General features: G+C 52.4%; 1 protein-coding gene and 1 pseudogene across 1 annotated transcript; both read left to right on the top strand.

The window, feature by feature from the left end:
- The first annotated feature begins 736 nt into the window (after positions 1 to 736).
- LOC144599750 (RELT-like protein 1) lies at positions 737 to 12,064 on the top strand (annotated as a pseudogene).
- Positions 7,667 to 25,669, top strand: med7 (mediator complex subunit 7). Its single transcript, XM_078411651.1, is given in 4 exon segments — positions 7,667 to 7,730; positions 23,616 to 24,164; positions 24,167 to 24,226; positions 24,229 to 25,669. Coding segments are annotated over 3 exon segments (672 nt in total). The 5' UTR covers positions 7,667 to 7,730; positions 23,616 to 23,635; the 3' UTR covers positions 24,312 to 25,669.

The raw sequence follows: 25,669 nt of genomic DNA, 5'->3' as shown, positions 1-25,669 counted from the left end.
ACACAAAAAGCTGCAGTTACTCAGCAGTATAGGCGGCATCTTTCCCTCTCACCTTAAACCTATGTCCACTGCTTCATGACTCCCCTACCCTGGGGGTAAAAGATTATGTTTACCCTGAGGGAGGGGATATGAGGAGGGAGAGGGGTAGTGAGGAGAGGGGGCGGTTCTGCAGGGTACATCACTGCCCGTGTTGTTTTCCCCCTCTCTGCCCTGCTCAGCTGCTGCAGTTCAGATGCGACCACCCCTCCTCACCTGAAGCCCACCTCCCTCAGTGCATTAAATGCAAGTGGGAGGGGCAGCAGGTGCAGTCAGCTGCTGCAGCAGCAGCTTGTCCCGCTGTGATGATGCAGAGAAGGTTTGCAGCGGTTATGAAGGGGGAGACAGAGAAGGTTAATGGAGCAGGGAGAGGGATGCTGAGGCTGGGTTTCAGTTGTCTGGGCGGAGCGGTGATAGGGAGAGGATTAACATCCCCCTCTCCTCTCTGTGCCCCAGAGGGAAGGGAGGTGGGGGGGGGGGGGGGGGTCAGTGGTCTGACGTCAACACACAGGCACACACACACACACACTGAGTGAGGATGCATCGTGATGCTGACACTCAGACCTTCACACCAAGTCAAGGTTGGTGTTGTAAACAGATACCTCTGCTCTGGCACGCCGGCTGCATTAGATTCGCATCTGTGTTGCGGTGGAGAGTTGCGGGGACAGTGAGATGTCCTTGGCTGCTGCTGTTTCAGCCCATGGTCCCTGGCTGCGGTCTCCCCCCCCCCCCGCTCTCCCCTACCCTCACCCGCGGCAGGACGCACTCAGCTAAACACACCGACACACAGACAGACCCGCGTCGTACAGGTAGTGCTCCGTCAGGTGAGAGTGTGGCAAGGGAGGGAGGGAGGGTCGGGGGTTGGAGCTCCGTGCATGATACTCACCCGTGGAATACTGCTCCAAATGACTGGAGGGGTTTACCTGCTCGTTTAATCCCGGCAAGTGCGAGGTGGTCGCACTTTGGGAGGTCAGATGCAAATGGAAAGTCTCCAGTTAATAGAGTCATAGACTCATTGAAATATTCCTCCAAATCCTTCCTATTCACGTAATGGCATGGCCATTAACAGCACCGATGTACAGAGGAATCTCAGGGTCCTTGTCCACAGCTCCCTAAAAGTGGCAACATAAGTAGGTAGGGTGGTAAAAGAGGAAGGAACTGCAGATGATGGCTTACATTGAAGAAAGTCACAAAGTGCTGGAGTAACTCAGTGGGTCACGCAGCATCTCTGGAGAAAAGAAATAGGTGACCTTTTGGGTCGAGACCCTTCTTCAGTCTGAAGAAGGGTCTCGACTCGAAACGTCACCCATTCCTTCTCTCCCGAGATGCTACCTGACCTGCTGAGTTACTCCAGCACTTTGTGAATAAATACCTTCGATTTGTACCAGCATCTGCAGTTATTTTCTTATATTAACCTTCTTCGCCTATTCCTTTTCTCCAGAGATGCTGCCTGACCCGCTGAGTTACTCCAGCATTTTGTGTCTATCTAAGGTGTACATTATGTTTGCCTTCATCGTTCGGGGCATGAAGAGCCAAGAAGTCATGTTGTGACTTTATTAAAAAAAGGCTGCATTTGTGTGCAGTTTTGGTCGCCCCGGTGCAGGTAGGATGTGGATGCTTTGCGGAGGGTGAAGAGGAGGTTTGCTGCCTGATATCAACTACTGGGAGAGGTCGGACAAACTTGAATTATTTTCTCTGAAACATCATAGACTAAGTAGAGACCTGATAGAAGTTTATAAAATTATGAGAGGCATAGATAGGATGGACAGTCAGAACCTTTTACCCAGGGTGGAAATGTCAAAGACTAGAGGGCATACTTTACAGTGAGTTTAAAGGAGATGTGTGGGATAAGTTGTTTACACAGAGAGTGACAGCAGACAGCTCCTGAAGTTAGGATCAAACGCAGGTCTCAGGTGCTATTAGGCTGCAGCTCTACCCACTGCACAACTGTGTGTAACCATGATGTGGCTTTTGGCATGTTGGCCTTCGTCAGTCAGAGAATTGAGTGTAGAAGTTGAGAGATCAAGTTGCAGTTATATAAGACATTGATGAGGCCACATTTAGAGTATTGTGCTCAGTTTTAGGCACTGTGTTATAGGAAAGATGTCGTCAAACTGGAAAGGGTGCAGAGAGGTTTTATGAGGATGTTGTCAGCACTCGAGAGCCTGAGTTATAGGGACAGGTTGGGCAGACTGGGACTTTATTCCTTGGAGTGTAGGAGGTTGATCTTATACAGGTGCGGAAGATCATGATAGATAGGGTGAATGCAGAGGATTTTTCCCAGAATAGGGGAATCAAGAACCAGAGGACATAGATTTAAGGTGAGAGGGGAAATATTTAATAAGAACCAAAGGGGCAATGTTTTCACACAGTGGGTGTATGGAACGAGCTGCCAGAGGAGGTACTTGAAGCAGGTACTATAACAACATTTTAAAAGACATTTGGTCAAGTACATGGATAGGAATGGTTTAGAAGGATCGACACAAAGTACTGGAGTAATTCAGCGTGTCAGGCATCAACTCTGAAGAAAAAGAAAAGTGATGTTTTGGATTGGAATCCTTCTTCAGACCCTGGAGATCTGTCGTCAGACTGTCTGAAGAAGGGTCCGGACCCGATACGACACCCGTCCTTTTTCTCCAGGGAAGGTTTAGAGGTATATGGGCCAAACACGGGCAGGTGGGTCTAGTGTAGATGGGGCATGGATCTGTTTGCGTGCCATGTGAATCTGTGACTGTGGAGGTAACGGCCATACTACAAAGGGCCGTACTGATCGAGGCATCTTTCTGCTTTCAGACGAGTGTGGAGGATGGAGAATGAGGGAAGTGAAGAGGATGCTCGTCCTCAGGGCCTCTACACCATCTTCGCTGCCATCCTGGTGTTCTTCGTGACAGGGCTGCTGGGCATCCTGCTGTGCCGCCTTCTGCAGGAGAGAGGCTACCGGTGCCGCACGTTCCGGCAGCTGGACACGGAGCGGCAGGCCGGGCCGGAGGATGAGGGTCAGTGTCCACTGTGACCAGGGCCCACCACACCGGTCCAGTCACACCGCACCCCACCGCACCCCACCGCTCCCCACCACACCCCATCATATCCCACCACACCACACTGGTCCAGTCACACCACACCACCACTCCACTCCACACCACACTGGTCCAGTCACACCACACCACCACTCCATTCCACACCGCACTGGTCCAGTCACACCACCACACCATACCACTCCCCACCACACCACACCACAAATGCCTCTTAACCTTTCCTGTCCATTACATGTGTGTCCTTTAAATGCTGTTAGAATACCTGCCTCAACTACCTCCTCTGGCAGCTTGTTCCATATATCCACCGCCCTCTGCATGAAAAATGTTGCCCTTCAAATTCCTATAAAGTCTTTCCCCTTTCACCTTAAACCTATATCCTCTCGTTCTTGATTCCGAATACTCTTAGTAAAAGATTGTAGGCATTCAACTTATCTATGGTTCTCATGATTCTGTGCATTTACCTTAACTATTCCCGTCATGATTTTATACACCTCTATAAGATCTCCCCTCATCCTCCTGCGCTCCGAGGAATAAAGTCCTAGCCTACCCAACCTCTCAGGCTCTCCAGGCCCAGTAACATCCTTGTAAATCTATTCACACTTTCCAGCTTAACTACATCCATGTACCTGTCCTACAGCAGGGCGACCAGAACTGAACACAATACTCCAGGTGCAGCCTCACCAATGTCTTGTACAACTGTAGCCTAATGCACAGCCTCTATACTCAATACTTGCCCCTCTCCCTGTGCTTACCTTTCCCTGCAGATGTTCACGATACAAACCAGGACACGCTAGGGCAGATTGTGCAGTGTATCCTCGACAACAAAGGTGAGATCCTTTGGTGGAGCAAAGATGGGTCTCTGACGTGCTGCTGTCTCTGCACCGTCCCATCAAACACTCCGTGGACACAGCGGCACTGGCTTCACTTTACTGTCTAGTTTAGGTGAGAGATACAGCGCAGAAACAGGCCCTTCAGCCCATCGAGTTCGCACTGACCAGCGATTACCCCTGTACGCTAATTCTATCCCATGCGCTAGGGACGATTTACAGTTATACCAAGACAATTAACCTACAAACCATACGTCTTTGGAGTGTGGGAGGAAATTGGAGCATCCGGAGAAAACTCCGTACAAACAACACCCGTAGTCAGGATCGAACCCGGGTCTCTGGCGCTGTGAGGCAGCGGCTCTACTGCTACATCCTATTCTTCACTAATCTTAAATGAAATCGTAGAGGGAAGAGTGTTTAATAATGTGTGGAAGGAACTGCAGATGCTGGTTTATACCGAAGATAGACACAAAATGTGGGGAAAGTCAACGGGTCAGGCAACATCAGTCTGAAGAAAGGTCCCGACCCGAAACGTCACCTATTCCTTTTCTCCAGTGTTTAATTATCAAGTGTATTGACAAGGGACCAGTGAAATTCTTACTTGCTGCAGTTTAACAGGCCTGTAAACGCAATAAAACAATAACGCAATATATACAAATCAATAATGCAATTAATGAATAATCATTATACCAGGTAACCATCACAATACAAAGCTGAAGTCCCTAGTACAGGGCAGGCAGCTTGTAGTTTGGGGTTTAGTTTGGAGTTCGCAGTGTTCTCTAGCCTGATGGTTGTTGGGAAGAATCTGTTTCTGAACAAGGCACAAAGTGCTGGAGTAACTCAGCGGGTCAGGCAGCATCGCTGGAGAACTCGGACAGGTGACGTTTCAGGTCAGGACCTTTCTTCGGACTGATTGTAGGGGGGCGGGGATGAATGTCTGACTGTTGGTGGTGCTGACCCCCCTCTTTGTGCCTCCCCCCCTCCCCCAGCTAATGCGGAGGCTCTGCAGGAGATGCTGAAGGAGCACGAAGAGATGAAGCTGCCAGAACACAGGTGAGAGGACGCGGAGCGCCGGGCCCCGCGGGACCAGTCACATGTGGCCTGACCCACCCCTGACCTGATCCGCCATCCCACCGTACCGTTATCCTCACCATCAAGGGCGGCACGGTGGCGCAGAGGGAGAGCCTCTGTAAAGTGTACCTGGTGTGTCGGGAGTGGATAAGAAAGTGGGATAACATAGAACTAGTGTGAACGGGCGATCGGTAGTTGGCGTGGACTTTATTGGGCTGAAGGACCTGTGTCCATGCTGTATCTTTCAGAAAGTATCTTCAACCTGTATAAAACCTGCCTAGCCAGGATTAATTTGGGGTGATCAGCATGGTTTTGTGCGCGGGAGATCGTGTCTCACAACTTTGATTCAATTATTTGAAGAAGTAAACAAGAATTCTCTCCCCCTGCTTCTGAAGGCAAGCAAGGCAATTCACTCCCTCAACCCACCCTCGGCTGTTGCCACTTTCAGGAACGATGGACTCAGATCCCATGGTCCCTCTGTTCATCAACATTCCATGATGGCCTACAATTTACTGGAACGGAGACACAAAATGCTGGAGTAACTCAGCGGGACAGGCAGCATCTCTGGAGGGAAGGAATGGGTGATGTTTCTTCCCTTCTTTAGCTGGCTACACCGTACCCTTATTTGTCAGGTAGACCCCCAGGTAGAGGAGGTGCGTGGTGCAGGTGTCATTTCCTCCAGCTGGGAGTTCACCTTCGACTGACCCACCAAGAGTCTGGAACACCTTTCCCAGTTGATCCCGGCGGGTCATGCAGCCGCGAAAACCTGCTGGCACTCAAACATCCTCCGCAGGTCTATAGGGTCAGTGAACATCAGGAGTAGATCATCGGCATAGGCCGAGAGAACCACCTCCACCCCCGATCCTGGCAAAGCCAGGCCTGCCAACCTCGTCTGAAGAAGGCGCAGGAATGGCTCCATACAGACCGAGTACAGCTGGCCAAACACGGGACATCCCTCCCAAAGTGAATGGGGACCAACAAAGAGCCGTTAACCTTAATGAGGCTTGCCCAGTCCCAAGTAGGTAGTTGTGAGTGATGGGATGGTGTAGAGGGAGCTTCACTCTGTGTCTGACCCCTTGCCCGTTTGTTGTTGCAGCCCGCTGTTCCCGGAGTCGCTGACCACACTCTCCGTCCCTCCCACCTCTCACCACCACACGGTGCACGGGGGCGGGACGGGGGATCCCCGCGCGGTGTGTCTGCACTGTAGTCTGCACAGCAGGTCAGCGGTAGGTCAGGCACGGAGCCACCCACTGCGGGGCGAGGTGACTGTCTTCTCCGTGGGCAGGTAACCCCCCCCCCCCCCCCCCCCCCCTTGTGTGTGTGTGTGTGTGAGATAGCGCAGCGCCGGGTTCAATCCTGGCCGCTGCTGTTGTCTGTGTGGAGTTTGCCTGCTCTCCCTGTGACCGTCTGCGTTTCCTCCAGCTGCTCCACTTTCCTCCCACATCCATAAGATGTTTGTAGGTTAATTGTCCCTCTGTAAATTTCCCCCAATGTTCGTAAATTCTAGGGGCAGAATCAGGCCATTCGGCCCATTAAAAATCTACTCTGCCATTCAGTCATGGCTGATCTGTCCTTCCCTCTCAACCCCAATCTCCTGCCTTCTCCCCATCACCCCTGACACCCTTACTGATCAAAAAATGTGAAGGGTGGTGGATGAGAAGGTGGGATAACATAAAACGAGTAGGAATGGGTGAATAATGGTCGGCATGGACCAAGTCTGAGCTGGGATTGTCTGCTGGTTCTGTCTGAGCTGGGATTGTCTGCTGGTGCCTGAGCTAGGATTGTCTGCGGGTCTCTGTCTGAGCTGGGATTGTCTGCTGGTGTCTGAGCTGGGATTGTCTGCTGGTGCCTGAACTGGGATTATCTGCTGGTCTGTCTGAGCTGGGATTGTCTGCTGGTGTCTGAGCTGGGATTATCTGCTGGTCTCTGTCTGAGCTGGGATTGTCTGCTGGTGTCTGTCTGAGCTGGGATTGTCTGCTGGTGCCTGAGCTGGGATTGTCTGCTGGTCTCTGTCTGAGCTGGGATTGTCTGCTGGTGTCTGAGCTGGGATTGTTTGCAGGTCTGTGTCTGAGCTGGGATTGTCTGTTGGTCTCTGAGCTGGGATTATCTGCTGGTCTCTCTGAGCTGGGATTGTCTGCTGGTGTCTGTCTGAGCTGGGATTGTCTGCTGGTGCCTGAGCTGGGATTGTCTGCTGGTCTCTGTCTGAGCTGGGATTGTCTTCTGGTGTCTGAGCTGGGATTGTCTGCTGGTGTCAGCTGGGATTGTCTGCTGGTCTCTGTCTGAGCTGGGATTGTCTACTGGGGTCTGTCTGAGCTGGGATTGTCGGCTGGTGTCTGAGCTGGGATTGTCTGCTGGTGTCTGAGCTGGGATTGTCTGCTGGTGTCTGAGCTGGGATTGTCTGCTGGTGTCTGAGCTGGGATAGTCTGCTGGTGTCTGAGCTGGGATTGTCTACTGGTCTCTGTCTGAGCTGGGATTGTCTACTGGTCTCTGTCTGAGCTGGGATTGTCTACTGGTCTCTGTCTGAGCTGGGATTGTCTACTGGTCTGAGCTGGGATTGTCTGCTGGTCTCTCACCCTCTCGTGCTAGGTTTCGGGTCACCCACATTGAGCGGTGTCGGACGGGGAAGGAGCCCACGGAGGAGTCACACGTCCAGACACACGGATCGGTCACGGACACGGACACGGGCAGGGCCACGGATCAGGGGGACGGGGGCATGGAGCCGGCGATCACCAATACTGCGGTGTCGGAGCCCGGACCAGCGGTGAGCCCGTCCCCAGGAGAGAGTTCCCCCGTTCCCCTCCACCCCTCCACCTCCTCCGTGCCTTCCCTCCCTCCTCCATCCCTCCCTCTTCACCCCCTCCCTCCCCTCTCTTCGCCGCCTTCTCCCTCCCTCCCTTCCTCATTTCCACCTCCCCTCTTTCTCTCCTCCCCATCCTCTCCCCTCCCTCCTCTCCTCTCCTCCCGCCCTTTCCTCCCCTCTCTTTCCCCCACTCCTCCTTGCTGCCTACTCCTCCCTCCACTTCCCCATCTTCTCCCCTCGCTCCTCCTCATCCCCTCCCTCAGACACTAAATGTGTGTCTGTGTTATGCTTGTGTGTATGTGTCTATATGTGCATGCCTATGTGTGTGTCAGTTTATTGTGTGTGTCTCTGTGTGTGCCCATCTGTGTCCGTATTTTTCTGTGTTTGTGTGTCCATATGTTTGTGTTCGATGTCTGCGTCTGTCCCCATTGTTTGTGTGTGTGTCTCTATATCTGTGTGTGTGTGTGTCCATGTGTCTATGTCTCTGTGTATATCTGTGTGTGTGTGTGTCTCTGTGTATATCTGTGTGTGTGTGTGTGTCTCTGTGTATATCTGTGTGTGTGTGTGTCTCTGTGTATATCTGTGTGTGTGTGTGTCTCTGTGTATATCTGTGTGTGTGTGTGTCTCTGTGTATATCTGTGTGTGTGTGTGTCTCTGTGTATATCTGTGTGTGTCTCTGTGTATATCTGTGTGTGAAGGAATCATTGGAAGACACGGCACCGGCAAGTGCAACAGCAACGGCGTGCTACTCCTGAAGATGTGTGCCTCACATGACCTAGTCATCACCAACACACTCTTCCGCCTCCCCACCCGTAAAAAGACATCTTGGATGCACCCACGCTCCAGGCAATGGCATCTGATTGATTATGTCATCACCAGGAAGAGGGACAGGCAGGACGTGAGAGTGACAAAGGCCATGTGTGGTGCCGACTGCTGGACTGATCATCGCCTCATCGTGTCCAAACTCAAGCTTCGCATCGTGCCCATGAGAAGACCCCAAGGTCAGAAGACTGCAAAGAGGCTCAACGTCTCCAAGCTGAAGAGCAGCAAAATTGCAGAAGAAATCTCCAGAGACCTTGATGGCAAGCTGGTGGACACACACCATGATGACCAGGACAGCACTGACGAACGGTGGGTGGTCTTTAGAGATGCAGTCTACTCCACCGCCCTCGAACACCTCGGGCCAGCATCCCGCAGAAACCAGGACTGGTTCGATGAGAACGATGAAGAGATACAGGCACTGCTATCAGAGAAACACCAACTGTTCAGAGCACACCAGAACGACCTCACGCCACAAGCTGATGACTGCGCCCTTAAGCCAGCACAGAGCAGAAGATGCAGCATGAAATGGACTGCTTCTCACAGGCCTGTGACAACTTTGGTCTCTCCATTAGCACCAAAAAGACTGAAGTTATGTACCAGCCAGCGCCTGGAAAGCCCTATCAGGAACCACACATCACGGTGAAGGGGCAGAACCTACAGGCAGTCGGCAGCTTTACCTATCTGGGCAGTACACTCTGGCGAGTCGTGAACATTGACGCTGAGGTCAACAACAGGATTGCCAAGGCCAGCACTGCCTTTGGGCGACTCCGTGGGAATGTTTGGGAGCAGAGAGGACTCAGCCTTACCACCAAGCTGAAGGTCTACCGTGCAGTGGTACTCACCACTCTTCTCTATGCCAGTGAGACCTGGACTGTCTACAGCAGACATGCCAAACAGCTCAACCATTTTCACTTGAGCTGCCTACGCAGACTCCTTCACATCAGGTGGCAGGACAAAATTCCCGACACAGAGGTCTTGGAACGGGCCGGAATCCCCAGCGTCCACACTCTCCTACGGAAAGCCCAAGCCAGATGGGCAGGCCATGTCATCAGAATGCCCGAGAGTCGACTGCCAAAACAGCTTCTGTATGGAGAACTGTGTCAGGGCAAGCGCACAGTAGGAGGACAGAAGAAACGGTTTAAGGACTGCCTCAAAGTGTCCCTCAAAGACTTGGACATCAGCCTCAGCACTTGGGAGTCTCTTGCTCTGGACCGTCCAACCTTGCGTAGCAAGCTCCCCACTGGAGCCAGTGCAGCAGAGAACAGACGCACTGCAGAGGCCCAGAGGATACGCACCGCGCGCAAGGCCCGGGCTACCTCCATTTCCACTGCAGCACCCATCCACTTGTGTCCTACGTGTGGGCGTGCCTTCCGGGCCCGGATTGGCCTCACCAGTCACATCCGGACCCACAGTCACCAATCGTCCAACTGAAAGTGAAGTCATGGTCATCTTCGAACCCGAAGGACGAACAACAACAACATCTGTGTGTGTGTGTCTGTGTGTGTGTGTGTATATATATCTGTGTGTGTACGTGTCTGAGTATATCTGTATGTGTGTGTCTTTGTGTACATCTGTGTGTGTGTGTCTGTATAATTGTGTTTGTGTGTGTATATCTGTGTGTGTGTGTAACTGAGTGTGTCTCTATATCTGTGTATATCTGTGTGTGTGTGTGTCTGTGTATATCTGTGTGTATCTTTGTGTGTGTGGCTCTATGTATATCTGTGTGTATATCTTTGTGTGTGTGTCTGTGTATATCTGTGTGTGTGTGGTGTATATCTGTGTGTGTATCTGTGTATATTCGTATGTTGAAAGGCTGGAGCAATTAGGCTTGTATACACTGGAATTTAGAAGGATGAGGGGGGATCTTATTGAAACATATAAGATAATTAGGGGATTGGACACATTAGAGGCAGGAAACATGTTCCCAATGTTGGGGGAGTCCAGAACAAGGGGCCACAGTTTAAGAATAAGGGGTGGGCCATTTAGAACGGAGATGAGGAAGAACTTTTTCAGTCAGAGAGTGGTGAAGGTGTGGAATTCTCTGCCTCAGAAGGCAGTGGAGGCCAGTTCGTTGGATGCTTTCAAGAGAGAGCTGGATAGAGCTCTTAAGGATAGCGGAGTGAGGGGGTATGGGGAGAAGGCAGGAACGGGGTACTGATTGAGAGTGATCAGCCATGATCGCATTGAATGGCGGTGCTGGCTCGAAGGGCTGAATGGCCTACTCCTGCACCTATTGTCTATTATCTATTGTCTATTGTATATCTGTGTGTGTGTGTGTGTCTATATCTGTGTGTGTCTGTGTGTGTGTGTCTGTGTATATCTGTATGTGTGTATATATCTGTGTGTATATCTGTGTGTGTGTATATATCTGTGTGTGTGTGTGTGTGTGTGTGTGTGTGTATATCTGTGTGTGTGTGTATATCTGTGTGGGTTTGTGTGTATGTCTGTGTATATCTGTGTGTCTATATCTGTGTGTGTGTGTGTGTGTGTGTGTGTTTATTTGTGTGTGTCTCTGTGTGTCTGTGTATATCTGTGTGTGTGTATCTGTGTATATGTGTGTGCGTGTGTGTGTCTCTGTATATCTGTGTGTGTGTATATCTGTGTGTGTATATCTGTGTGTGTGTGTGTGTCTCTCTCTCTCTATGTGTGTGTGCGTGTGTATCTGTGTGTATATCTGTGTGTGTCTCTGTGAATATCTGTGTGTGTGTCTCTGTATATGTGTGTGTGTGTGTGTGTGTGTATCTGTGTATATCTGTGTGTGTCTGTATATCTGTGTGTGTGTCTCTCTCTATGTGTGTGTGTGTGTGTGTGTGTGTATCTGTGTGTGTATATCTGTGTGTCTCTGTATATCTGTGTGTGTGTGTGTGTCTGTGTATATCTACACATGTGTTTCTGTGTATATCTGCGTGCGTGTGTGTGTGTCTGTCTGTGTATATCTGCGTGTGCGTGTGCGTGCGCGTGTCTCTGTGTATATCTGCGTGTGTGTGTGTGTGTCACTGACCTGTGCCGCTGTCTGCCCTGCCCCAGGAGCCCCTGCCCCGCTACGGCGAGGCTGACCGTTGCTGATGGTGATGACGGGTGGACACGAGGCCCGTGACCGGTGGCACATGGTCACAGGCCGCCCATGATGGAGGGGAGAGTCTACCCGGCATCCCGCCCCCCACCCCCATCCCGGTGGCCCCCGCAGCCCCGAGAATCCAGGCAGAGACGGTGGGGCCGGAGCCCACCGTATGGAGGGGTACGGGGGGGGGGGGGGGGCGGCTGGAAAAGGCCCCCCCACTCCAGCCCCTCCCCCCCCTCAGGTAGTGACCGCACGCGGGAAGCGGGGGTCACCGTCTGTATCAGCGGCGCCGCGGGAGATGGGAGAGAGTATTGATCCTGGCCGTAAACATCACCACCAAGCACACCAACGCCTACACTTCCTCAAGGGGTTGCAGAAGCTGACCAAGTCTCCAGAACTCACCAACTCCCACAGATGCACCATAGAAAGCATACCATCGGGTTGCTTCTTTTAGGAACAGCTCTGCCCAAGTATGTGAGAGACTGCAGAGAGTTGTAGAGAGTTGTGGATGTCGCCCAGACCATCACACAGACCAGACACCCCACCATTGACACCAACTATACTTTATGCTGCCTCAAGAAAGCAGCTGACATAATCAAAGACTTGTCCCTGTTCCATCCCCATCATTCCTCGTTCTTCTCCCCGCTCCCGTCTGACAGAAAATACAGAAGCTTGAAAGCGCGCACCACCAGACTCAGGAACAGCTTCTTCCCCTCTGTTATCAGGCTTCTGAACGACCCTTCCATAAGCTAGGGTGGCCAATCTTCCAACCTACCTCATTGAGAACGTTGCTCTTTTTCTCTGTGACTGTAATGCCATAACGCTATAACACTATAACACTTCTGCACTCTGGTATTTTTCTCTTTGCACTACCTGTTGTACTTGCTTATGGCTTGATTGTATTTATGTCTAGTATTATCTGATCCCTTTGAATAGCACACAAACAAAGACATTTCACTGTATCTGGATACATGTGACAACAATAAACAAATACACACACACACACACACACACTGTACTACCTGTTGTGCTTGCTTATGGCTTGATTGTATTTATGTCTAGTATTATCTGATCCCTTTGAATAGCACACAAACAAACACATTTCACTGTATCTGGATACATGTGACAACAATAAACAAATGCTAATGAATGTGTACACACACACACACACACACACACCACACCACCCCCCACCCCCGGGTCCTGTCTGGGATTTATTAACAGTGCAGCAAACCCACACTGATTTTGGAGCAAACGTCACTCCCCACTATGGAGTGCATCTTCAGTTCTCGGAAGTTACAGGATTCTTAAACTAGAGGGCGCAGCTTAAGGAGAGAGGGGAGTGATTTGTGGGACCTCAAGGGCAACATTTGCACTCAAAGGGTAGTCCGTATCTGTAACAAGCTGCCAGCAGAATCTATAGAAGCGGATACAATTATGGCTTTTAAAAGAAAAGTCTGCAGAAGGTTCCCAAATGGAAACATCGTCTTCCCATGTTCTCCAGAGATGCTGCCTGACCCGCTGAGTTACTCCAGCACGTTGTGTCCTTTTGAATTTTAAAGGACATTTGGACAGACATACAGCACAGAAACAGTGGCCCTGCCAACTTGCCCATGTCAACCAAAATACCCGATCTACACTCGTTCCATTTACACGCATTTGGACCATATCCCTCTACATCTTTCCTATCCATATACCTGTTAGATTTCAAGATGAAGATTTCAAGATCAATTTATTGTCACATGTACCAATTAAGGTACAGTGAAATTTGAATTAAATTGTCTTTTAAATGTTGTTATAGTACCTGCCTCAACTACCTCCTCTGGCAGCTCATTCTGTATACCAACCACCCTCTGTGTGGAAAAGTTGGTTCCTATTAAATCTTTCCTCTCTCACAAACCTATTTTTAGGTTTCTGGTTCTTGACTCCCCTGCTCTGGGTAAAGGACTCTGTACATTATGGTTAGGACAGGTTTAGAGGGATATGGGCTAAGTACAAGCAAGTGCGACTAGCCCAGAATGCCAACTTGGTCAGCATGGACAAGGTGGGCCGAAGGGTCTGTTTTCATACTGTACAGCTCTGTGACAGTGTGCAGCTCAGACCATCTACCATGTGGTGACTGAGGAAGACACTCCCCCATGAGGATTTTGATAGTAGCACACAAAGTACTGGTGAAACTCAACAGGTCAGGCAGCATCTTTACAGTGCATGGTGGATAGAGGCCACTTGTCCCTCTAGTCTGTGCTATCTCTGCTCCACACCAACCTCCTGCCCCCTCACCATCTCCATCCCTTCCTCCCCCCCATCATCATTCCTGTTCCTTTAGTTTAGTTTACTTTAGTGATACAGAAACTTACAGAACCTATAAACCCACACGTCTTTGGGATGTGGGAAGAAACTTGGAGAAAACCCATGCGGTCACGGGGTGAACGTATAAACTCCATACAGACAGTACCCGTTGTCAGGATTGAACCCGGGTGTCTGGCGTGTGAGGCAGCAACTCTACCACTGCGTCATTGTGCCACCCAATACAGTTGGTCCACTCTTTGCACTGCCTGTTCAAGAGAGTGCATTCAAGAGAGAGCTAGATAGAGCTCTTAAGGATAGCGGAGTCAGGGGGTATGGGGAGAAGGCAGGAACGGGGTACTGATTGAGAATGATCAGCCATGATCACATTGAATGGTGGTGCTGGCTTGAAGGGCCGAATGGCCTCCTCCTGCACCTATTGTCTATTGTCTATTGAGATGTGTGGGGCAAGTTTTTTTACACAGAGGGTGGTCAGTGCCTAAAATGCACTGCCAAGGGGGGCAGTGAAGGCAGATACAATACTGGTGTTTAAGAGGCTTGTGGATAGGCATATGGACTTGTGGGGGATGGAGATATTTTTTTTTGTTGAGGCAGGGAAGATTAATTTAACTTGGCATTATTATCAGTTAAATATTATTCATATTACAAACACTGTGGGCTGAAGGGCCTGTCCCTGTGCTGTATGATATGAGAGAACTTTATTTATTCCAGGATGGAAATTGATCTGCCAACAGTCATAAAACACAAGATACATGAAATTAAAGTAACAAGTGGAAAGGATTGGGGATGTGCAAAGATTGGGGGGGGCGGGGAGACAGTCTACCCCATGACAGGAGGGGGAAGAGTTGTACAGTTTGATAGTCACAGGGAAAAAGGACCTCCTGTGGCATTCTGTACTGCATCTTGGTGGAACCAGTCTGTTGCTGAAGGTACTCCTCAGGTTGACCAGTGTGTCATGGAGGGGGTGAGCTGCATTGTCCAAGATGCTCCGCAGTTTGAGGATCGTCCTCCCCTCCAAGACCACTTCCCATGAATCCACCTCCGCCCCCAGAACTGTGCCAGCCTTCCTGATGAGCTTGTTAATCTTGTTGGCGTCCGCGGCCTTCACCCTGCTGCCCCAGCACACGACAGCGAAGAAGATGGCACTGGCTACAGCCAATTGGTGGAACAGCCACAGCATCTTGTTGTAGATGTTGGAGGAGCGGAGCCTTCTCAAAAAGTACAGCTGGCTCTGTCCCTTCTTGTACTGGGCCTCAACGTTCCTGTTCTATGTTCTAAGGTCAGCACAAACATTGCAGGCTGAAGGGCCTGTTCCACTGCTGTTTCATTACTGCATAAATGTGGAAGGTGTTGTTAAACAACTACTTTGGTTCTGTCTTCACTAAGGAAGACACAAAAAATCTCCCGGAAATACTAGGGACCAAGGATCTAGTGGGAGGGAGGAATTAAAGGGAATCCACATTAGTCATGAAATGGTGTTAGGTAAACTGTTGGACTGAAGGCAGATAAATCCCCAGGGCCTGATGGTCTGCATCCCAGAGTACTCAAGGAGGTGACCCTAGAAATCGTGAATGCATTGGTGACCATTTTCCAATGTTCTCTCGACTCTGGATCAATTCCTGTGGACTGGGTAGCCAACGTAACCCTACTTTTTAAGAAAGGAGGGAGAGAGAAAACGGGGAATTATAGACCAGTTAGCCTTACATCGGTAGTGGGGAAGATGCTGGAATCGATTATCAAAGATGTTACAGCAGCGCATTTGGAAAGCAGTGATGGGATCAGTCAAAGTCAGCATGGATTTCTGAAGGGGAAATCATGCTTTGAATTGGAATTTTTTGAGGATGTAACAAGTAGAATGGATAAGGGAGAGCCAATGGATGTGGTGTATCTGGACTTTCAAAAAGCCTTTGACAAGGTCCCACACAAGAGATCAATGTGCAAAATTAGAGCACATGGTATTGGGGGTAGGGGTTTGACATGGATAGAGAACTGGTTGACAGACAGGAAGCAAAGAGTAGGAATTAATGGGTCCTTTTCAGAATGGCAGGCAGTGACTAGTGGGGTGCCGCAAGGCTCGGTGCTGGGAACCCAGATGTTTACAATATATATTAATGATTTAGACAAATGTAACATCTCTAAGTTTGTGGATGACACAAAGCTGTACGGTAGTGTGAGCTGCGAGGAGGATGTTATGAGGCTACAGGGTGACTTGTATAGGTTGGGTGAGTGGGCAGAAGCATGACATGCATTATAATGTGGATAAATGTGAGGTTATCCACTTTGGTGGCAAGAACAGGAAGGCAGATTATTATCTGATTGGTAGTATAAGAAAATAACTGCAGATGCTGGTACAAATCGATTTATTCACAAAATGCTGGAGTAACTCAGCAGGTCAGGCAGCATCTCGGGAGAGAAGGAATGGGTGACGTTTCGGGTCGAGACCCTTCTTCAGACTGATGTCGGGGGTGGGACAAAGGAAGGATATAGGTGGAGACAGGAAGATAGAGGGAGATCTGGGAAGGAGGAGGGGAAGGGAGGGACAGAGGAGCTATCTGAAGTTGGAGAAGTCGACGTTCATACCACCGGGCCGCAAACTGCCCAGGCGAAATATGAGGTGCTGCTCCTCCAATTTCCGGCGGGCCTCACTATGGCACTGGAGGAGGCCCATGACAGAGAGGTCAGACTGGGAATGGGAGGGGGAGTTGAAGTGCTGGGCCACCGGGAGATCAGTGGCGTTAATGCGGACCGAGCGCAGGTGTTCAGCGAAGCGATCGCCGAGCCTGCGCTTGGTTTCGCCGATATAGATGAGTTGACATCTAGAGCAGCGGATGCAATAGATGAGGTTGGAGGAGGTGCAGGTGAACCTTTGTCTCACCTGGAAAGAATGTTTGGGTCCTTTGATGGAGTTGAGGGGGGAGGTAAAGGGACAGGTGTTGCATCTCGTGCGGTTGCAAGGGAAAGTGCCCGGGGTTAGGGTGGTTTGGGTAGGAAGGGACGAGTGGACCAGGGAGTTGCGGAGGGAACGGTCTCTGCGGAATGCAGAGAGGGGAGGGGATGGGAAGATATGGCCAGTGGTGGGGTCCTGTTGTAGGTGACGGAAATGTTGGTGGATGATATGTTGGATCCGCTGGCTGGTGGGGTGGAAGGTGAGAACGAGGGGGATCCTGTCCTTGTTGCGAGTGGGGGGATGGGGAGCAAGAGCGGAGCTGCGGGATGTAGAAGAGACCCTAGTGAGAGCCTCATCTATAATGGAGGAGGGGAAGCCCCGTTTTCTGAAAACTTTATCCCTTTACCTCCCCCATCAACTCCATCAAAGGACCCAAACAGTCTTTCCAGGTGAGACAGAGGTTCACCTGCACCTCCTCCAACCTCATCTATTGCATCCACTGCTCTAGATGTCAACTCATCTATATCGGCGAAACCAAGCGCAGGCTTGGCGATCGCTTCGCTGATCACCTGCGCTCGGTCCGCATTAACGCAACTGATCTCCCGGTGGCCCAGCACTTTAACTCCCCCTCCCATTCCCAGTCTGACCTCTCTGTCATGGGCCTCCTCCAGTGCCATAGTGAGGCCCGCCGGAAATTGGAGGAGCAGCACCTCATATTTCGCCTGGGCAGTTTGCGGCCCGGTGGTATGAACGTCGACTTCTCCAACTTCAGATAGCTCCTCTGTCCCTCCCTTCCCCTCCTCCTTCCCAGATCTCCCTCTATCTTCCTGTCTCCACCTATATCCTTCCTTTGTCCCACCCCCGACATCAGTCTGAAGAAGGGTCTCGACCCGAAACGTCACCCATTCCTTCTCTCCCGAGATGCTGCCTGACCTGCTGAGTTACTCCAGCATTTTGTGAAATTATCTGATTGGTGTCAGATTGGGAGAAGGGAAGGTGCAACGAGACCTGGGTGTGCTTGTACATCAGTCACTTAAAGTAAGCATGCAAGTACAGCAGGCAGTGAAGAAAGCTGATGGCATGTTGGCCTTCATTGCAAGAGTATTTGAGTTTAGGAGCAAGGAGGTCCTTCTACAGTTGTACAGGGCCCTGGTGACCGGCACCTGGAGTATTGTGTGCAAATTTGGTCTCCTAATTTAAGGAAGGACATTATTGCTATTGAGGGAGTGCAGCGTCGGTTCACCAGGTTAATTCCCGGGATGGCAGGACTGACATATGATGAACGAATGGGTCGACTGGGCTTGTATTCACTGGAATTTAGAAGGATGAGAGGGAATCATAGAAACATATAAAATTCTTAAAGAGAATTGGACAGGGTAGATGCAGGAAAAATGTTCCCAATGTTGAGGGAGTCCGGAACCAAGGGATCACATTTTTTGAGAATAAAGGGTAGGCCATTTAGGACTGAGATGAAGAAAAACTTTTTCACTCAGAGAGTTGTGAATCTGTGGAATTCTCTGCCACAGAAGGCAGTGGAGGCCAATCCCCTGAATGTTTTCAAGTGAGAGTTAGATTTAGCACTTAGGGCTAACGGAATCAAGGGATGTGGGGAAAAAGCAGGAACGGGGTATTAGAAACATAGAAACATAAAAAATAGGTGCAGGAGGAGGCCCTTCGGCCCTTCGAGCTAGCACCGCCATTCATTGTGATCATGGCTGATCGTCCCCAATCAATACCCCGTTTCTGCCTTCTCCCCATATCCCTTGATTCCACTAGCCCCTAGAACTCTGATGTTGTTGGATGAATTGATGTTGGATGATCAGCAGAAATTATGTAACGCCCTCTAGGCGCTGTAGCCAGTGCAATGTGCTGTTGTCAAGGTTCCGTGAGGTCTAACCCTCCACCAGGGGGACAGAGGACAATGTAGTCAAAAATGACGTGCTGCGCTGTTTGCTGGTCTGCTCCACACACGCAGGCTGCTGATGAACGCAACCCCCAACGATGCATGTTGGCGTTGAACCGGCCGACCCCTGCGCGGAGCCGGTTCAGGGTGACCCACTCTTTGCGGGGCATGTCTGAGCCGGGTGGGGCTGTGGTGTTCGGTGTGACAGTGAATTGAGGAGGTCGTGATGTCTGTTCCCAGCTGGTTCTCCATGATCAGCCATGATCATATTGAATGGCGGTGCAGGCTCGAAGGGCCAAATGGCCTACTCCTACACCTATTTTCTATGTTTCCATGCTCCTAGTATGTTGAAACCGGAGCCACAGAGGGTCGCTGCATGACGGGAGAAAGGGTGACAAGATGCCCAGCCATGATCACATTGAATGGCTCCTGCACCTATTTTCTCTGTTGTTGTAATTGTTGTTGTAGGGTGAGAGCTCTCCTGGGCCCCCGTCCCTCTCATTGTTTGCAATAAAAGGCAGAAAATCCTGGAGTGCAGACCCAAAATGCTGGAGTGCGGACCCAAAATCCTGGAGTGCAGACCCAAAATGCTGGAGTGCGGACCCAAAATGCTGGAGTGCGGACCCAAAATGCTGGAGTGCGGACCCAAAATGCTGGAGTGCGGACCCAAAATGCTGGAGTGCAGACCCAAAATCCTGGAGTGCGGACCCAAAATGCTGGAGTGCGGACCCAAAATGCTGGAGTGCGGACCCAAAATGCTGGAGTAACTCAGCGGGACAGGCAACATCTCTGGTGCCTCAGAAGGAATAGGTGATGTATCGACTCGACTCGAATTGACACAACCCGAAACGTCACCTATTTCTTCTCTCCAGAGATGCTGCTGAGTTATTCCAGCTTTCTGTCTCTACCTTCGGTGTAAACCAGCAGCTGCAGCCCCCCCCTACACAAATAGCGGAGTCAGATGTGATAACAAGGAACTCCAGCTGCTTATTATCAAAGATAGACAGAAAGGCTGGAATAACACAGCGGGTCAGGCAGCAAGTAGCTCCAGAGAAAATGATTAGGTGATGTTTCGGGTCGAGACCCTGTTACAAAACTAAACGGTACTCATGTAGTAAGAGATGACTGTTATCAGTTTCGCGGGTGGCAATCTTAAACCAAGACCAATAAAAGTTCGCGGTGAGACGCTGAGTAAGGTTGCCCGCTTCCCTGCACTCTCTGTGCAACTGTGTCCGTGCAAAAGGGGCGCAGGGGTGAGGGCTGGCGTTGATGCTGGTGGAGAGGCCGGAGCTGGGATCGAACCCGCGACCCCGGGGCAATGTGTCCGCTCGCCGCAGAGGGCGCTGGTCCAGCAGCACCCACTACGCATGTCTGGGGCGGAGTGGCAGCGCGGCTGTCCAATGAGATGCTTGGATCAGACGCCGCTTGTCCTGGTCTGGGCCAATGAGGGCGGGGCGAGGCCAGGCCAGGCCGCGGTGAGGAGGAGGAAGAGGAGGAAGGAAGGGTAAGGGGGAGAGGGAGAGGGAGAGGGGGGGGGGGCAGAGGGGGGGAGAAGAGGGGGAGAGGGGGGGGAGAAGAGGGGGAGAGGGGGGGAGAGGGGGGAGAGAGAGGGGGAGAGGGGGGGAGAAGAGGGGGAGAGGGGGGGAGAAGAGGGGGAGAGGGGGGGGAGAGGGGGGAGAGAGAGGGGGAGAGGGGGAGAGGGGGAGAGAGGGGGAGGGGGGGAGAAGAGGGGGAGAGGGGGGGGAGAGAGGGGGAGGGGGGGGGGGAGAGGGGGAGAGGGGGGGGGAGAAGAGGGGGAGAGGGGGGGGGAGAGGGGGGGGAGAGGGGGAGAGAGGGGGAGGGGGGGAGAGAGGGGGAAGGGGGGAGAGAGGGGGGGAGAGGGGGAGAGGGGGGGAGAGAGGGGGAGAGAGGGGGAGGGGGGGAGGGGGGGGGAGAGAGGGGGAGAGGGGGGGAGAGGGGGGGAGAGGGGGGGAGGGGGAGGGAGAGAGGGAGGGAGGGAGGGAGAGAGGAGAGAGAGGGGGGAGAGGGGGAGAGGGGGAGGGAGAAGGGGGAGAGGGGGAGAGAGGGAGAGGAGGGGGGGGAGAGGGGGAGAGGGGGAGGGAGAAGGGGGAGAGGGGGAGAGAGGGAGAGGGGGGGAGGGGGAGAGGGGGAGGGAGAGAGGGGGAGGGAGAGAGGGGGAGGGAGGGAGGGGGAGAGGGAGAGAGGAGAGAGAGGGGGGGAGAGGGGGAGGGGGGGAGAGGGGGAGAGAGAGGGGGGGAGAGGGGGAGGGAGAAGGGGGAGAGGGGGAGAGAGGGAGAGGAGGGGGGGAGAGGGGGGAGAGGGGGAGAGGGGGAGAGGGGGAGAAGAGGGGGAGAGGGAGAGAGAGAGGGGGGGGAGAGGGAGGAGAGAGGGGGAGAGGGGAGAGGGAGAGAGAGAGAGGGGGGTGGGAGAGGGAGGAGAGAGGGGGAGAGGGGGAGAGGGGGAGGAGAGGGAGAGAGGGAGAGAGAGAGGGGGGGGAGAGGGGGAGAGGGGGAGAGGGGGAGAGGGAGAGAGAGAGGGGGGGGAGAGAGGGAGAGGGGGAGAGGGAGAGAGAGAGGGGGGGGAGAGGGGGAGAGAGAGAGAGAGAGGGGGAGAGAGGGGGGGAGAGAGGGAGAGAGAGAGGGAGAGAGAGAGGGGGGGGAGAGGGGGAGAGGGAGAGAGGGGGGGGAGAGAGGGAGAGGGGGAGAGGGAGAGGGAGAGGGGGGGAGAGAGGGAGAGGGGGAGAGGGAGAGAGGGAGTGGGGGGAGAGGGGGAGAGAGAGAGAGAGAGGGGGAGAGAGGGGGGGGAGAGGGGGAGAGGGGGAGAGGGGGGGGGAGAGGGGGAGAGGGAGAGGGGGAGAGGAGAGGGGGAGAGGAGAGGGGGAGAGGGGGAGGGGGGGAGAGGGGGAGAGGGAGAGGAGAGGGGAGGGGGGGGAGAGGGGGAGAGGAGAGGGGGAGAGGGAGAGAGGGAGAGAGGGAGAGGGGGAGAGAGGGGGAAGGGGGAGGGAAGGGGAGGGGGAGGGAAGGGGAGGGGGAGGGAAGGGGAGGGGGAGAGAGAAGGGGAGGGAAGGGGAGGGGGAGAGGGAAGGGAAGGGGAGGGAAGGTGAGAGGGAAGGGGAAAAGGGGGAGGGAAGGGAGAGGGAAGGGGGGGGGAGGGAAGGGGAGATGTGAGGAGAGGAGGAGGGCAAAAGGCAAGGGTGAGGGACGGATAGGTGGGGGCAATAGGGAAAGGGGGAGAGGTGAGGTGAGGAGGGTAGTGAGGGGACGGGGGTTGAGAGGTGGCCTGGGAGGGATGTGGGAGGAGGAGAGGTTAGAGGGAATACGGGGAAGGTAAAGGGGGAGTGAGCTGGGAGGAGAGTGTCATACAGCATAGAAATGGGCCTTTTGGCCCAACTTGCCCTTGCTGACCAACGTCCCATCTACACTAGTCCCACCTGCCCGCGTTTGGCCCATATCCCTCTAAACCTGTCCTATCCATATATCCATCTAAATGTCTTTTAAATGCTGTTACTGTACCTGCCTCAGCGACTCCTCTGGTAGTTCGTTCCATACACCCACCATCCTCTGTGTGAAAAAGTTGCCTTCCAGGTTCCTATTAAATCTCACCTCTCATCTTAAACCTATGTCCTGTGGTTCTCCATTCCTCCACTCTGTGTAAAAGACTGTGCATTCACTCTATCTATTCCCCTCATGATCCTATACACCTCTTTAAGATCACCCCTGATCCTCCTGCACTCTAAGCAATAACCTCTCCCTATAACTCAGGCCCTCGAGTCCAGGCAACAGCCTCATAAATCTTCTCTAAACTAAACTCAAACTATATTCTTTCCAACGTAACGACATCCGGCCTATAGCAGGACGACTAAAACTGAACACAATACTCCGAGTGCTGCCTCATTAATGTCTTGTACAACTGTAACATATTATCCTAAACTTCTATACTCAACCATACTGTCTCAGAATACTTTACGAATGCAGTTCATAGGATAGACTAGAGATGAAGGATGAAGGATAGACTAGAGATGAAGGATCCGGAAGGTTTCAGCTTTGTGGAGAGATTGGGTCCTTTTCCCTGGCATGTCAGAGGCAATGGGCTCTGTGGGCCGAAAAGCCTGTTTCTTCCCGTAGCTTATGACGAATTAACGCATTGTCATCACAAGTTTCTTGGTCAGTGACAATTATGACTCCTGTTTAAGTGTTCATTGCTCCTAGAAATGATGTGGTGTCTCAGAATTTCTACAGGGGAATTTATTCAGCAGATTTAAACTTGGAGGCACATCCCGAGGTGTTTCGGGAGAGTATTCTCAACCTGCTGTCTCACGGCGCCAAAGATCCAGTTCAATCCTGACCTTGGGTGCTGTTGGTGTGGAGTTTGCACCTTCTCCCCCTGACCTTATGGGTTTTCTCTGGTTGCTCTGGTTTTCTCCCACATCCCAAAGACGTTCGAGCTTGTAGGTTAATTGGCCTTTGTAAATTGCATCTAATGCGTCAGGACTGGATGCGAAAGTGGAATAACATGAACTTGTGTGTAGAAGCAAAGAACTACAGATGCTGGTTTATATCAAAGATAGATACAAAGTGCTGGCGTAACTCAGCGGGTCAGGCAGCATCTCTAGAGAAAAAGGATGGGTAACAGACATTTAAAGTCTGAAGAAGGGTTCCAAAGTCACCTACCCTTTTTCTCCAGAGATGCTGCCTGACCCGCTGTTACTCCAGCATTTTGTGGCTATCTGTGTCAGGAAGCATCTCTGGAAAGAAAGAATGGCTGATATTTCAGGTCGGGATCCTTCTTCAGACTGATATCTACTTGGGTACACCTGATGATAAAGTGTTATTGAGTGTCTAACGAACGTATCGCTCTCCCTTTCAGGCCGACTGAGATCAGGCGCCATGGGTGAGCCTCAGCAGGTGAGTGCTTTGCCCCTCCCTCCAGCCCAGTACTACAAGGAGTACACGGATGAGAACGTGCGCAAGGGCTTTGCCCCCAAGCCCCCGCCACCCATCCGGGACAACTACACCATGTTCGGCAACCATTTCCAGTGTGACGATCTGATCATCCGGCCGCTGGAGGGACAGGGCATTGAGAGGCTGCATCCCCTGCAGTTCGACCACAAGAAGGAGCTGAAGAAGCTCAACATGTCCATCCTGGTGAACTTCCTGGACATGCTGGACATCCTGATCAAGAGTCCGGGCAGCATCAAGCGGGAGGAGAAGCTGGAGGACCTCAAGCTGCTCTTTGTTCACATGCACCACCTGATCAACGAGTACCGTCCGCACCAGGCCCGCGAGACGCTGAGGGTCATGATGGAGGTGCAGAAACGGCAGCGGCTGGAGACCGCCGAGCGCTTCCAGAAACACCTGGACCGCGTGCTGGAGCTGATCCAGGGGAGCCTGTCCTCGCTGCCCGATGACCTGTCTGCGGCCCCCACCTGCGGCCCAAGTCCGAGCCCATGGAGGAGGGAGGCACCTGTGTCCAGCCGGGGCTGAGGCCGGGGCTTTGGTGAAGGAGGAGGAGGTCAGCGACAAGGACCTGGCCATGTGCTCCATCATCGATGACATGACGTAGAGCGGCCGGGAGCCAGCGAGCTGTGCCCGCTCTGTGTGCCGGGCTGCTACAGAGCCGAACTCACGGCTAGGGTTTGTGATGGTAGTTAGTGCTGTAGGAGAGCCTGCCCTGCGGTGTGGTGGACGAGAGGGCTCGGACAGTCCGTGCAGAGGGGGACAGCCAGGCTGGAGACTGCACGCCGCCGATTCACACAGCAGATTTGCCCTGCGGAGGCCGGGCAACCCAGCCACCCTTGGGACATCCCAAAAGGATCAGCGTGCTGGAGTAACTCAGCGCGGCAGGCAGCATCCCTTGAGAACATGGGAAAGGTTGAGACCTTTTAGGTTGGGACCCTTCTTCAGCCTTGACTTGAAACGTCACCTATCCATATTCTCAGCGATGTTGTCTGACCCACTGAGTTACTCCAGCACGTTGAGTACTTTACATAAGTTATAGGAGCAGAATTAGGCCATTTTGGCCCATCAATTCTACCACACCATTCAATCATGGCTGACCTATCTATCACTCTGAACCCCATTCTCTTGCCTTCTTCCCATAACCGGACTCCTGTTGTGACAGCACGGTGGTGCAGTGGTAGAGTTGCTGTCTTGCAGCGCCAGAGATCCAGGTTCATTCCCGACTATGGGTGCTGTCTGTATTGAGTTTGGACGTTCTCCCTGTGACCTGCGTGGGTTTTCTCCGAGATCTTTGCTTTAATTGGCTTGGTATAAATGTAAATTGTCCCTGGTGTGTGTATGATATTGGTAAGGTGCAGGAATTGCTGGGCAGTGCAGTCTTTATGAGCCGACGGCCCTGTTTAGATCTCTAAACTAAAGTAAACTAATGAAGAATCTGTCAACCTTTACCTACCCAGCATCTGCAGTTCCATGTTTCCACGTTGGGATATCCCAGGGAGTTCACCAGTGAAGTGTTGAGAATCCCAGATGGTACTTTCCCCTGCAGTGTTGGAGCCCATTCCTCGCCCTTCATTTCACAAACCCACTCTTTGTTGGAGCTCGGTGAACCCATGTCCAAAACCATTCTCCTTCTACACTGAGTGGCGCCTGCTGTCTCTCGTGAGGTGAGCATTGGTTGGTGACGGTTCGGCCGGGTGTAGGGGCTAGGATTGTGATCACGTGATGCCATTGCCACCCTACCCCAACCAATGGGCAGTGCATCGAGGGAAGGTGTTACTCAGATTGAGGGCCATTGGTCTACCCTGTCCCCCGGTTACCCAGCGCTGTGAAGCCAGACGCAGCGACACAGTCACCCTCCAGGCCTGTCACAGCCAGCGAAGAGCTGCATCAGTACCGAGGGGGCAGTTTGAGTGACCGCAGGGGGGAGTATGCGTGACCACAGGGGGGAGTATGCGTGACCAC

The sequence above is a fragment of the Rhinoraja longicauda genome, chromosome 14 (genome assembly GCF_053455715.1).
Source record: "Rhinoraja longicauda isolate Sanriku21f chromosome 14, sRhiLon1.1, whole genome shotgun sequence".
NCBI classification, from domain to species: Eukaryota; Metazoa; Chordata; class Chondrichthyes; order Rajiformes; family Arhynchobatidae; genus Rhinoraja; species Rhinoraja longicauda.
This window is presented reverse-complemented; position numbering and strand designations above follow the sequence as displayed.